This window comes from Callorhinchus milii, unplaced genomic scaffold (assembly GCF_018977255.1).
Source record: "Callorhinchus milii isolate IMCB2004 unplaced genomic scaffold, IMCB_Cmil_1.0 Scaffold21, whole genome shotgun sequence".
NCBI classification, from domain to species: Eukaryota; Metazoa; Chordata; class Chondrichthyes; order Chimaeriformes; family Callorhinchidae; genus Callorhinchus; species Callorhinchus milii.
Window position 1 is genome coordinate 8,893,645 of NW_024704762.1, and position 15,776 is coordinate 8,909,420.

The window sequence follows — 15,776 nt, forward strand, 5'->3', positions numbered from 1 at the left end:
ACAATGTGAAGTGAAAGTCAGGCGAGTTAAAGGACAATCAATAGAAACCAATGGGATCTGGAAAGTAGTAGTGCTGGAATGTGGCAGAGTTTTGCGGCAATACATTAGCAGGTCAGGACAGTTGCTGAGTAAACCATTTTCACTATTAGAATAGCTGTTAAAAGCATTCTGTGTGGTTTTCTTTCAAATTCAAATGCAGTACAGGAACAGTCAGCAGAGTATTCTGCCTTTTATTTGACAGGCGTAGTTATCCAGAGCTTCATTATAAGGGGGAGATATTTTGCAAATTAACACAAGCTGGTGTTTTTCAACTGTCTTTTGTATGTGAATGTGAGCATTAGGAGACAAAACATGAATTGTGTGGGAAGCTCTCCCCAAACTATTTCTACATCTAACAATGATGCAGTTTATTTAACTTCCTCACAAGTACTGTATTACAGGTCACCTAATTTACATTGTTTAGATAACATGTACAAATTCAAATCTGTAGTACAAAACTTGGTGGGGCAGGGTTTGTATACCTGTTGTACAGTATAAAGCAGTTCTACCCTTTGTCACACCTTGTATGAGCATCGTCTCCAGAATTACAGTCCCTCTTGAACTGATCACTTCTAAAGGAATATTTTAGACCTGAATTTAGCCAAGAGACCAGGTCAACTACTTGCACAAATGAAGAACCCTCAATGAATTCTCGAGAGCAGGAGAAGACAGTTCGCTCAGATGCTGCAGAGTACCTTCAGCTCTAGCCTGAAGAGTTTAACTTTACAAATTATATTTCACCAGTTTTCAACCAATTCAGCAAATTAGCTGCTGTGATCCTGGAACCAGGGTTACTTACTCAATGGCTGCAGTCTCTATACTGCAGTGAAGCCAGGGCTCAGACCTGTGGTAGAGATTCAGTCATAAAACCTCTATTTATTATTGCACTAATAATGATTCAATGCTTGTAAACAAACTCCTGCCATCAACAGGTTTCCTTTATGTTGCCATGAGGATTGCACCGATGGGAGATACACTTTGCTTATTTTATTGTGTAGTTTGTCGCAGTCAACGATGATAATACACTACCTGTTGCAGGAGGTTTTCCAGCGAGTCCTTATCCTGTTGACTGACTCCATCCTTTTGCAACCGAAGAATTAATTCTGGTTTCTTGTAAGGCTTCAGAGCCAGTAAGTGGATGACACGGTCTCGGAAGGGCCTCTGGGAAATGCTGTTGTTGACGCATTTCTTCATTGCGTTTGCCAGGTTAACTGGGATCGGCCGTCTCCTTTGGGGAGCAGTGTCTGAGACCCCAGGGGCCGGTTTGCGGAGCTGAAACTTTTTAACTGGGACTAAAGAGAAACAGCAAATTAAAGTCAAACCTGCTGAACAAGCAATGAATCTCACTCGCACAAACATCAATCAAGTTATTTCAAACTGACTGGTGTTGAACATAACATTCTAGGACTTGTTGAGGAGTACAGCTGTTAAAATGCCATATGCAATCCTTACGATACTGTTCCCCCGCCTTAGGATGCTGTTTTGGGGAGGAGAGAAAAGAGAAGCGAATAAAGAATAAGGAGGACATTCTCACCCTATGCTGAATGCAATCTCTCCCCCCACCCCAAAGTTGATCAGTCCTAGATGAGTGACCATGTCCTTAGGCTAATTGAGGGAAGGAAGAAATGGGGAGCGGGAAAGAGAAAAAGAGAAGATAAATATACTGACTGGTAAGAATTAGTTGGGGGGGGGGGCAGATGAAATTAAAACAAAAGAGGTTGACTATTCGGGTCTCTCACTTCGGTTGGTAAAGCCTGGCGTGAAATTGAGCCATATAAACTCTTTCAGGAGGCAGGAAGCAAATACAAAAAGCAAACCCTCTCTTTTCAGGATTTAAATCTAGTCCGGGAGAGGGGGATTTGAAAGAGTCAGTTAGAAAAAGAGGGTTAATTTTACCAGCAAGAGAAAAGATTGGAGAAATCATTGATCATTTAAGTTTGCAATCTCACAGGTTGAGTCTTAGTGGTGCTTCAACAACAACAAATTGCATTTGTATAGCGCCTTTCACGTCGGGAGGACGTCCTAAGGCACTTCAAGCACATTCATGCGATTTGTCACCCAGTCATGGTGATCATCATAGCAAACAGCAGGATGTTTCGATGGCCGGTTTGAACTTCTCCTAATTGCTTGACCTGTGTGAAAATTTGACCTCAGATGTTGGAGGTGCAAAGTTATTCCTCAAGAGTACAACTTGTGGCTTTCTCCTGCAACCATCTTCTCAGTTTCTCTTACATTGCCTTTTCACTTTACTTTTTCATATTTATTTAGTTACATTGATTCATTCCCTTCATTATTTCACACCTTCCTTCCTTTCATTTTTTTCCAGAAAACTTCACAACCTCTCATTACAGTAAAAAGAACGATTTGACATTTTGGGTTCAATTGCTGAATATTAATTAAACGCAGCTGAAATTCTAGAGATCTCCTCACATCTGGGTTTCCCACACTGGGAAATGTATACATTCCACGTTTAATGCTGGCAAGATCATTTATAGATATTATTAAACAATGCCTCTCAGCTGATCCATGGTATCCAATGTGAACCACCACTATTGGTCACTATCTAACATTTCCCACTTAAGCCAATTATCCAATGAACTACTGCCTCCTTCATGTCAAAAAGCTTTCACGTTCCCTACAAATCTCACGCGAGGTACCTTATTCCATGCCCTCTAAAAGTATTAAATATTGAACATTCATCATATATATATAGATATATTCTTAAAGGATTGCAACTAATCATGCATAACCTACTTTTTCTAAATCTACCTTGTCTGCATTGCTACTGAATTGTTTCCATTTAAAACACTCTCAAAACTTTTGTTTTCCTGCTGCAGATAATTCTTTTAATTCCTAGGTTTATACTTCCAGCTTTTGTATTAAAAAAATGAGAACATTATCTATTTTCGAGGTTTCTGGGGCTGTCCTGGCTTTAATCAGCTCAGCTGCAAAAAATTTTAGCTACCGCTCCCTGTATTTCTGCCCTCATTTCCTTAAGTATTCTTGGATGTATTCCATCTGGTTCAGATTATTTATGAATATTCAAGGTGTCCAATATTTGCAGTGGCAAGCTCACTCAATCTCATTTTCTATGGAATGAAGCATCACCACCTCTTTACTACCTGAAGGGAAATATTGACTGTTTTTTTACTGAATTCAAGGATTGTTTACATTGCAATTAAACTGGACTACATAAGAGTGACTTGACAATTACTAGCAACTCTGAAAGTGTTAGATGCAGATATTAGAAATTCCCCGAGAGGAAAAATAAGACCCTCTTCCTGAATCCAATTCTCTTACCATCTCAAACTCCTTCCAATATTTTTTTGCCACCTATCACACCATTTGCACCGCAATCAGCTAAAATACAGTACAATTTACATTTGTCTAGCACCTTTCACATCGAGAGCACTTCGCAAAGCATTAAAACTACATTATGTCCGCCTGCACAACAATGTACTTAAGGCTAACTTAATTTTCCTCCATCTGCTTCCCTTGTAAGCGTTGCATGTGTTTAAGGAGAAAGTGTTACAGCAGTCTAACACTACCGTACAAAAATAAAATAATTTTTTGAACTGGTGTGAGGAATAACGAGATGAACAAACCATTTTTCAGTAGGTGTGCTGTTGTGGGGGATGCAGTGTTGAGCGTCTGTGGTGTGAAGAGGGGGAAATGCAATACAAAATTGCAGCTTAATTATCATGTGTAACAGACTGTCACAACGTGCCTTCCAAATGTCACTCAACATTGAGCCAAATTCATTAACAGTGAGAAAAGAACATTTTGTGCCATTTTCTGTGTTTTTGTAAACAAGACAAATATACAGCACACAGAACCGCATATGTAGGAAGGTGCGAAACAGGTTCAACAGTCTGGAAAAGGCTGGGGAAAAGGGGGAAATTACAGGAAGTTAGACTAAGCGTCCTTCCTGCAAGCCTAGTCGTGGACAGGCACTAGTTCTACTTGAACAAGTCAATCCCGCAGTCTTTTTACACTGAGATTAAATTAATGAAGCCAGTATGGGCAGCTTTCAAACTGTGCATTGATTCAATCCTCTGGAAGATGTAATGAGTGGTTTAGATTTAAAAATTACATTTAGTGTTGATACTGTGGTGGGTGTTACAGTAAATGCCAATCTCCATCTGAGAATAGATTCACTCTGGTTCAATCCATTAACAGCTGTAATTGAATATCCTACATTAAAAGATAGAGAAAGGTATTGCAATAAATATCAGATATCACTAACATGGCTGTTTGTGTACAAATTGGTTAGTTGCCATGCTTCCTCACAAAATAGATAGTCAATCCACTTTACAGTATATCCTGTGAGATGTCCTCCCGAAATGAAAGGTGCCATATCAAATGTAAGGTTTATAGGTGTAAACACAGAATTTCAGAAGTAAAACGTCCCAAATTAAATACTGCCCGGACTGGGTTTCTTTTTGAACTCGTGTGAGGAATAAGCTTTCTTTCCTCAAAGCGTGATTTCAAGTAGCATTTTGTAAAAGTTAAATGAATTATTAAAGACTATTATGGTATCACTTAGCAAAATGACCCAATAATTTAGTTTTTTTTTAAAGCTTTCAATACCAAACAGGGAAATATTTAATGCTGGACAGACACATTTTAGTAAAAGAAGAATGAGAAGCCAGGAGACCCTGGTTTTAAAAGGGAGCAAAGTCATTAGTGGAGGAGTTAATCAGTACAGATGGATAACCAATTGCAGGTCTTCTATAATGACCATCTGACTTCAATTCAGCGACCTCACAATCTTAAACTCACTAAATCAATGATCGAGGAGGTCAGCAGCCCTTAGCTTCCATTACTTTTTGAACCAAAAAACTGAAATAAAGGCATGAAATTAATCATTCCTCGTTTTTTGTTTAAAGGGCTATATCCTGGTGACATATTCCTTCTTCAAAGGAAGTCGCTACTTATTGCATAGGGACCCCGTTATCTAATTTCCAGCACCAATGACTTTTAGCATTAAATCTGAAGAGGAAAAAGTAGTTTCAAAGCAGATCTTTATCACTAACTGGGTGGGAGCAGCCATTCATTGCTCTGCAGCCTTTGTCCCCTGATATCCCCAGGGTCCCAGTTTGCTGCAGTTAATGCCTCTTTTATATCAGGTCTCTAGCTGCACTGGGAGGACGCTAATGCCTTGAACAATACAGCCCCATCCTTTATATTTACAATTCCTTGTGTTTCCAGGTACTGTTTGGTCGTCTGATACCCACACGAGACCCAATAACACCACAGCTACTGCACACGTACAGTAACAGAAGCACGGCACTGCACCTAAATCATCAGACGTCTTCACTACCTGTTCTGCTATTACTGAGGTTGTGGTGACTGAAAGAAAAACAATCTCAAAGGACATCGCTTCAGCATGCAGTTTTACAGAACAAGACAATTGCTGCTGCTGTCCTTCTAGTCATGGGGAGTGGAAGACTGAACCAAGCATCACGGCTCAACCGTTTAAAATCAGACTGATACGTTTTCATTGCGGGTCTGCTGTCACCAACAGATCCATTGCATAAATCAGGCAGAAAGTGCACTTATGTAGAGATGCCACAGGCACAGTTCTCATTATCTCTTCCTCCCCCAATCATTAAGTAGAGGAGAAATCCGCTCTGTGTTAATAAATATTCCAGTGAAAAAGAATTTGGTTTCACACTAACAACTCCTAGATTTCCCAGTAACTTCAGCCAGCAATAAGCTTAGTGAAGTGATAAAAGACTACTAATGGTGTCTCTATAGAGTTAGCACTGACATCTGCACTCAGAAAATGGAAACCACCCTCTCTGAAACTGATTTTTCTTGTGTAAATGTAATGATGAAACAGAATTAATGCTGCAAGCTAGATATTGGAGAACTCCACGTTATTCTGGGAATCTGTAATTTCGCTTTATTAAAAGACTGTTCCCTGCAGCTAACTCAAATAACAAGTCAGCTGTCAATTCATAATGTACTGAAATAAAAGACGATGGTTTTAATGCCGTGTAAACTATGTCTAACAGTGGTGGAAGCTGGAGCAGCGGTCAATAAAGTCAGTGATAGTAATGGGAGTTAACAGAAATGCGTAATGTCCATTTTAAGTGAATGTACTGTATAAGATTGAGAGATTGAAAATGGAAAGGGAGGACAAATAGAGTTACATGCGGTCAAGGGCTAATTGCATCACTAAACAAGAGATTGTGTAACTAAAACACACAAAGTCTGCCTATTTTGGTGGATTTAAAGATCAAGTGACGCTATTCAAAGAGAAGAGTTTCTAACATAGAGTTCCTGTGCTGTCCATCGATCATCCAGAAAATTTGGGTCGCTCGTTTCATGGCTGGTTGTGAGACCCTTGCTGAGTGCAAATTGGCTGCTGTATTTGCCTACAAATACAGTCACTTACTTGATAAGTATCTGTGAAGCGCTTTGAAATATTTTGACGTTATATCAAATGCGAAGATAACGAGCTCCAAGATTCGTGCATATAGAAAAAAAAATTGCACAGGGAACCACCAGCCCCACTCGCTTTGTAGTCAGTCTTTGGAAAATAATGAGCACTATTCTCTCAGGTAGTATCTGTTTAAATATTCCTTGTGTGTGTGTCGGATTATACTGGCAAGTTTTACTCGTCCAGACAGTGTATATAATAGGATTGTACACGGATCATCAGTAAATGTCCTGGGAACAATAGGCTGCCATGACTCTAATCTTGAGTGCTCTCCAAATGTGAAACCTAAGTTATTCCTCCTCAAACCTATCATCATGTCTGTGATTCAAGAGAATAAAGGAAGTAAGATGTGAAGACCTCATCTTCATTACACAGTCTCAAGAGTGGGGGATCAGGTCAGAACCGATGATCTATGAATCCGAGATATTTTAATACAGGAGTCCATTGTGCCTGCCCTGTGCTAGCTCCCCACTGGAATGACCAACTCAAATCCCATACATATGCCATTTCAGATATTTTAGTACAACAGGCCATTCACTGACTGGTCCAATAATGGTGCTAAAAGTCTAGACCCACAGCTTTCTCACCTCCACACCTTCCTGGTTTAATAACGATGGTTCCACGGCTGCGGGTTTCCTCCTCCGCTTGTGTCATGCGCTCTCTCGTCATTTGATACGAGTCGTCGGTAGCGCACACAGTGATTTTATCCTGTATGCCTCCAAGACAGTCCAGCTGCACACTCCCAGATCTAGTGCGGAAATTTAAAAAAATGCACATTTAACAAGAACCTACCCATAGGAATTCAAAGCACAGAAGGCCATTTGGGCTATTGTTTCAACCCTCAATGTGCAGGTTAAGAGCCACTAAACACCAGAGTAGACACCTTAAAATATACCTCAATGCTGAATATGAAGACTTAGCAGCAACACACAGCTACTATCCTTTGAGAATCTAAATGAAGGATGCCAGGCATACAGTGTATGTTAATCCAAAACATCCTATGGCCAGATAGGAATTAAAATATACACGCTCCATCAATCACTACCCCAAAGTAACTGAACAGTAGCAGATCATTATGCTCCTTCATACATTTGGAAAAGTGTGTAATTAATGCCTAGGAGTGTGGTAGAGCATTGTAACACATTAGAACACAGAACTATGTGATTACCATTGAAGTTATATGAACTTCAAATTGACCTTAAATAGCAGGTCTGTCAAGTCTGGCTTGTTTCCAGTGATGCCATCAGAAACACGTAGCCTTGTTTGGCCTGCCAATGTCTAATAGGAGACTTCCAGTTCTATTTACCAGGATAGATTTGTAACCTACGTCATTTGTTCTCAGAGTAAGAAAAACACCCTTCCCATTTCCAATTGACTGACATCTATTTGTGTCTGAAACCAGGAAGCATCATACCTTGGGTGTCAATTATGTAATGAATAAAAGATTGCTCTGAGATGTGTAAACACATCAGCATTTGGAAGAGCTCACATCGGTGGGTGGTGGGACGGTTGGGGTTAGAAGTAGGAAGAGCTCGAGAGGTTTGTACAGCCTGAGAACAGTTTGGAGATTGTCCTGATCTTTATATCTGAGGTCTTGCCACAGTTAGTTATGCAAGTGTATAAATGGCAGACAACAGACTCCAATCCCCATCGCAATCTCTAAAATCACATAAAAAGGATGGCTTGAGGGACAACCCCTTCTCCTGGGGAAGATTCTACCAACGCACAAGTTTAAATACCAAGCAACTGGTGGGATGCACCATACATTGACAATTTCAAGTGTGGTTTCCACCATGTCATTAAGTGGTTAACACTGCTAGTTCACGGAAGAGGGTTCTGTTCACTTAATGAAAACAATTCAATCCTGGTAACTTGCAGCACAGCACGTGTGGTTGGTGCTGGAACAGCACAAAACAGCAATGAGGGTAGAACAGCATTCCAACTGATTAGATAACAAAGCTTTAACAGCTAAGGTAAACAGATACCTTACACTTCAGGTCCCACCTGCCACCAGCCTTATGGACACAGTTTCCACATTAAAAGCCCGTTTCCATGGTCACTAATACAGGCTATTTTCTCCTTTCGTCAATTTTATCCCTCCCCACCTGAGGGCATTTCACTCCGTTTCACGTCTCCCTTGCTCTCCCCCTCCCCCAAAGCTCAGGCTTCTAATCACTTGTGTGAAGTGTATTGAGACGCCCTCCCGATGTGAAAGGAACTAGATAAATATAAATTGTTGCACTTTAGGGACTGTTCCATGAGTGCCAAGCGCACACCGTCACCTCGCTCAAGCGGCCATTATTTCCCGCATGAACCATAGCAGAAAATGTTAAGACTGTACACCTGCCTATATTGCCCTCATCTACCATTCTTAATGAACTGTGCATGTACTTGATATCCCCGCCATCATTCCCTCTGATTCTAGTGTTAAGGTTGAGATAGTTCCTCTCACCAACAAAGGGATAAAGGGGGCTGCTAGAGCACAGTTCAGTGTTCACTCTCTAATGCATTAAGCACTGTGGGCCAATGTACAGAGAATGTCCCTCCACTATCCCTCAGGATCCCAAACGTTCTATTGCAGTATATTTTTACTGAGTTTTATTAAAAAAAAGAATCTCCACACAGGGCTCTGTGCCAAAGTGCACAAGAGAGAACTGTGATTCACTGACTCCAAATTTCGGCTGCCTTTTGACCTTGCCAGATGGCACAGCAGGAGTCAGAGCTCACTGTAAGGCTATGCATGGCTGTAAACCCACATCTTATAACATAGTGGTGCAATGTGCTGCTACAATGGATTCCCCAAGTCGCCCCTATGTAGTTTGATCTGCTCTTCCTCCCTTCCGCGCCCCCCCCCCTCCCCCCCAATTAGTGAACACAGCAATGTGAAGCATTGCTAAATGACTTGATCGCAAAGGCGACCCAGCACAAAGCATGCGTGTACCCCAGGCTCAACAAAGCACAAGATAGGGACATTGTGGCCACAGTTTGGGGCACAGACAAGGCACCTCACTTACCGGGATTGATATTGCTGAACACAGTCGAAGCTGCACTGGGGTTTATCCCTGCCGTCATTGGTAAACGTGAAGGTCCGCACCTCATTCGGGCAATCTGGCCTTGGGATGGTGATTCGCTGTTGTAGGGGATGGGGGGGGAAGAGAAGAAAAAGAATTGAGAAAACACTTCGAAACCCAGCAAAAATTTACCTTGTATGTGTTCAACTAATCATGTAAACTAGGGGGCTGAGCATGTATCAGAAACAAATCCAAGAGTGATATGAAATATTACAAAATATCCCGAGTGATACTGGCAGCTAAGTAAACCACGATGAGCCAACACATCACATCACATTGTTTTATGGGATTGGTTCTCCCTTCTCTCCTGAACGTACTGACATTTGTTCTACCCGGTGTTAATATTCATGAGGGAGCCCAGACACAAAGTGACAACAGAAGCTCCTTGAAGACTCACTTCAGTCAAAGAGCTTGTTCTATTTCTGCCAAAGTATGTTTGTTGGTGGCACAGGACGCGTGTGATCAAAGGCTGAGATAATGAAATTAGAAAACTCAAATTCGAATAAACATGAGGGGGAAAAAAAAACATTCAATCAAACTTCATTTTATGGAATGGTAGTGTCAGTTTGTGTTGAGTTTCTGACATTGAGCACTACACTGAGTGACAATGTGTAACTGGTGCGCTCTCCCATTCAAGCCACAATTTGCAAGTCTGTAAAACAATCCATTCTTCTGAAAGCCAAGTAGCAAAACAATATCTTCCTCTTAACAATTCACACTTGCACCATCAATGGCATTCTAGACAATGCAACTGGGTAAAAGGTCTTGTAAAGACAGCTTTGCAGAAGAAAAAAAGTCCATGTGAAATAAGACCATTTGCATATAGTGGCAAATTGGAGCTGAACCACGTTATAAAAATCAAATCTCTGTTGTTCTAAAAATATGGCAGATTTTGCATTTTACATTCTTGAAATGCAAAGCTTCAGCTTCTAAGTGTGTCAGCGTGGCTCAGCGGCAGAACTCTGGCCCTTGAGTTGGAAGGTTGAAAGTTCAAGCTCCACATTGATGACTTGAAGCTCACTGTCTTACGCTGACACTCTTGTGCAGTGTTGAAGGAAACCTGCATTGTCCGAGACCTGCCATCCTTCATATGAAACACTAACCGAGATCCTGTCTATCTGCTGAAGTGGACCTTAAAGAACCCATGCCATTGTTTGAAAAGAAAAGGGGAATTTCTTCCAGTGTCCTGGCCAACAGTCCTCCAAAACAATTGGCCATTCACTTCCTGGCTGTTTGTGGGAACTTCCTGCGTGCAAATTGGCTGCTGCATTCGGCTAAAAATAGTTACATTTAATTACTCTAAAATGATTTATGATGTTCTGACATTATAGACATGATCTCAAATTCAAGGATTCCTCTTTGTTATTCACAATTGAAGCGCCAGTGGAGAATTGCCTACTCCCATCCATCAATTTTTCAAATGGTTTAACATGTTGCTTTTGATTTTCACCCAAGTTTTATAACAAGTGGCGAAAGAAAACGTGTGTGTGGTAATGTCTGTGACAGAGTGACATCTCTCCTTCCTGCTGGTGAATCCATCCTGACACATTAGCATCTTTATCAATAGGAGGTGATACATCCCAATTCAGAGAATAAATAAAATACCAGACAAGTAAACATTTAGCAGCTAAGAGTGATAAGGAAACAAAAGGGATAAACCTTTTGACCACTGAGCTCATCAGTTCGCTCTCAACAGGAACCTGATTGCATATAAACAGGTCGATCCCTTGAGCAAAGCAGCTCTAAAGAGGTGGCAGAAATCTAGGCTCACACTTGACCGATGTGCAAAAATTCTGAAGGACTCGATGAATAACACCTACATTGTTTGGTTGTGAGGACTTCCTTTAAAGGTTGCTTCCCCAAAGCCTTTTCACAAACCAACAGTTGCAGAATTTAATAAAATGGTTCCAAAAATCAGTTCCTCATGAATTCCACAGGATTATCAACTACATACATCAAATCCATTCTCTGGCACGGAGACTCATGGGATAATGTTCCTTTAAGAGTGCCTGGAGTTCCTCAGCCTGGGACACATTTTCGTTCTTTCTCTCCCTACTCGCTCTCTCTCCCCCTCTGCTTCCCCCCCCACCCAATCCCCAACTGACAAGAGGAATAAAGTTCTAAGCACTTCAAATCAGAGAAACAGAGAGGAAGAAGGACTAGGAAGTGGGGGATCAATTCCACAGAAAGGCAGACCGTATCTAGGTAAATGCTAGGTAATCTAACTTCCTTTCCGAGTCATTTATCTTCCACATTTATCAGGGTTACACATCTGTACTGGCAAAGAGTAGAGTTGTGTAATTCTGTGAGCTGATCACAAGGCCTATCTTCAAGACCAATGCGCCAAAGCATGTATCTTCTGCAGAAGATGGATCAAAACAGTAATGTTTACTGAATGGACAGATACCGTTCCATCTGGATGCCTTTATAGATACAATCCAAGGCAATATTGACCCCTGAGGTGGCCGCAACCCAAGTAGATGAGATTTACTTTGCTTGACAGATCCTGACCGGTAATTTGTATTGTACCAAATATATTTTATTGCCCCATATTCAATTGGTTGCTAGGAAACGGGGTTGAAGTTTTATTGCTGAATGAAATAATTGTGTGGAATGACGCACATCCTTACCCTATCAAGGTATTATACTATCAAGGCTGCTTCTGTGCTGTGAAACCTACCTCCAATACAATGGTGAGGAACATTAGGAATACTGACATTTACAAATTATTTTGTGTGAAAAAAATCCGAACCTGATCTAAATGTGATTTTACTTAGACCACAAGGGATCTACCAACAGGGCTTTGAGCTAGAAGCGCTAAAAGGAATTTGAGGTTCCACAATTAGAGTCTCATATTGAACACCATTAGTGTCTATCAATAACCAATGAAGGTTCACGTAAAGACTTAAGTAATTGTTACAACCAGAGTAGTCACAACATTATAATCTAATGGGTTAAAGTTAAAGCTGTCAATTGGTTGTTCTGGGAATAGCTATCCAAATTTCTCACCCCGTTAGTGATGGAGGAACAGATCCTTGGGAAAAGAGCTAAAGGCTGAATGAAACTCAAACTGTTTAGAGATATGAGTGCTAGCCTTCCTCAGCTGGTATAAGGTTACTGAAATTCTTACGAGGGTCATGATTCTTGGCAATGATTGGGCTGGTGAGGGAAGTGAACATTTGGCACATTGGGAGTGGAAAGGAGAAGAAATTATATTTGGTTCAGGAAGCCCCCCCCCGCAGACTGTAGCTCACTTAAACTTTAGAAATACTGTAAACATTTAGTTAAAGGTCAAAATGACGCACACAGAAAGTTACTGACTTCCAGAAAGTAAACCTGTTCCAAACCCTGGTAAATACAGAAACAGTCTGGGATTATCACAATCCCATTCCTGGCACTGCACGTTTGCTCTTTGAACAACTCTTTTTTCCCAGAAGGTGCAGGAATGGGGGGATGGGAGAAAAGGTGCTTTCTGTGCCAGAGCCTTACTGTAAAAGCAGACAAATTTCTTTTGACACACTTCCCAGATTCTACCAGTAACTCTGCACTACCACGTCATGGCCCACAGACCTCTTAACCCTTTCAAGCCTGTGCCAAATCAAAACCAAACTACACAACTGGCTCTACTTGAGGGTAATTTTCAAGTTAAAATTAGGAAACATTGCAGGGTGTATGCGAATATATATTTAAAAATAACAGGAGGACATTTGAAGCACATGGTATTAACAAGAGACAATTGGGGCAGTGGTGGTTGGATAGAGTCGCAGCTCACAGACTGGGAACTCACTCGTTCGAATCTCATTCCATGCAGTTTGTCAGCCAAGACTGCATGAGGAAGCTAAACTAGCCTTGGCTGCCCAGAGGTAGGGAGCGAAAAGCTATCCAGGTTCCTGCTCTCATCCTTCAGCACACACTTCGGGTACATGTATGTGGCAGCGGTAAGGAGAGGTCAGATTTGGCTGCAATACTCTATGCAGTTGAGTGGCCTGCCAGCACTCGCTGCCGAAGCACCCACTGAACGGCATCCCAGCACAAAGAGACCATTAGATAAAACACAATTTTATTTAATAGCGCCTTTCACAACAGGATACACAGAGAGAGAAAAAACCCACATATACACAGAAATCACAAATATGGCAAGAAGGGTTAAGGTAGGGCTGGGATCAAAAACCAACACACGTTGAACAAAACTGTTCCCAATACTGTTTGTTTTGTCCTCGTGTTCCAAGTCTACAGAATGGACTGCATAGCTAAAGGTAGCTACTATAGAACTGAGGTAACTTGAGGGGGTAATAGACTGTAATGAATGCTTCATTACATCAATATATTGGATTACAAACTCATTTCCTTCGTTTTATTGCCTTTGGGGATTGGCGATTATTTATGCAGGATGTTCCCTCAGGAAATGATAGTTCCAGATAAGTTACATTATACATGGACTGAAGAAAGAACGGGATGGTGGGACAGGCACTTACCCATTTCACACCCCTTTTTGTAAATAAATTGATTCCTTTAAACATCAGGGACGAAAGACACAAAAAAAAAGGGTTAAAGAAATGGAGCTGAAGAAATTCTAGGAATTGAAGGTATGTTCCACAGGCATGTTTTTTTGGCAGCAAGGGAGGAAAAGAAAGAAGAGAAAATCAGAATATCTTTAAGAGTCAAAAATATTTACAGTCAATTCACTTTAGTGTATTCTGTGAAGCGCTTTGAGATGTCTTAATGACATAAGGCGCTATATCAAATGCAAGGATTATTATCATTTACGAAGAATATTAAAAGATGGGGAATCAGTAAGAGTGGCATTACTTAACTCATGGGGTGAGAAACACCAGCGTAGATTTCATTACAAATCACTTTAGAATTATTCACTTAACAGTTTGATAGGATTTTACAAATACGTTGCTGCAGATGCTTCAAGATTCATAGGTGTGTGCGAGGTTTAAAAAAATGCAAATCACGACTGAGCAGCTCGCATTTCTAGTAATGTGTACAGCTGGGTGCTTGTGGTCAAATAGACTTCTATTGACCCACTGAAATCATGAACTGCCATATCTGCTGGGAACCCAAGTACATGCAAATCTTTGAAAGAACCTTTTCAGGGCTATTTCCAGATTTCACAAATTCTATTATTTCCTATTTGGGGTAGTCTGTCCTCCACCCCCACCACCCCAGGCAGAACTGTGTAATTTCTAATCCTTTACATTAACGTGAGCATCAGAAGCAACAATCTGAAACATATTATAATTTGGGATAAAGGATATTTTCGCTTCGCCTACAGAGCTGGCTAGCGGCACTCTTTGGGGAGAAATGAGAATTCATTCGGACATATTATTCACTGAAAAATACACTAGATTTAAGCAGGTTTATAGACTGTATGGCCCCTGGCCATATAATCTCTTACTTTAAGCGTTTCACTTATGGTGACAGCTCCACATTAGGATGTTCATAAGTAGACAACGGTGGCAGATGATAACCTATATAAACACAGGGTCCAGAGTGAACCGTCGGTCTATGCTGAGCAATTGGGGTACCACGATTGGTCTAAGCATTCTGTGCTATGGAAGATTCCAATTTCTAACGTGTGTCCGTCCAGCTGTCAGGAGAGGATAAGATGAGGTGATTGGGGCTGATGTCTCCACACAATCAAATAGCTTGTCAATTATCAGTCTGCATTCACACAAGAAGATCCAGAAGTCACTTTAACAGTATGCCAGCAACCGTACTTACTTTGGAGAGAAAATCAGCACTTGAAAAGCTGCAAAAGTCTTGAACATTTTAGTCCAACAATGCTCAGACAACCAGTCTCTCACTATCACAATAAAGCATTGCACAATTCCCAAAAGGCCTTCAGAACCAGCTCAAAGCTGAGTAACTTAAACACAGGACAATTTGTAAATGAAAAACCTAGCATTGCAAAACAGTCAAAGCCATCCCTACCTTCTTTTGACATTCAGAATAGATCATTACTGGCTTAGGGATAGAGAATCCTCTTATATAGCAGTCTAGACACATTTTCTGCTGCCTTTATCTATAGTTTCAGGACTCCGGGGAACAGGATACAACACTCAATAAGGGAGTCAGGCAGCGAAATGAAAGGGAGAGGTCAACAGAACATTTGCTTATAATTGGGAAATCCAAGACTTTCAAAAAGTATAGGACACATGTAATAGTTTTAGAATGTTTATGGGAGGGGATCTCCACAATACTGATCCACT

At 40.9% G+C, this 15,776-nt stretch overlaps 1 protein-coding gene across 1 annotated transcript in view; it reads right to left on the reverse strand.

The window, feature by feature from the left end:
* ell (elongation factor RNA polymerase II) overlaps positions 1-15,776 on the reverse strand; it is a 51,696-nt gene that overhangs the window by 14,218 nt on the left and 21,702 nt on the right. The window contains exons 3-5 of the mRNA XM_007898883.2: positions 9,502-9,617; positions 7,075-7,235; positions 1,069-1,331 (exon numbers count right to left, since the gene is read on the reverse strand). Coding sequence (XP_007897074.1) covers positions 1,069-1,331; positions 7,075-7,235; positions 9,502-9,617 — 540 coding nt within the window. The remainder of the gene's footprint in view (positions 1-1,068; positions 1,332-7,074; positions 7,236-9,501; positions 9,618-15,776) is intronic.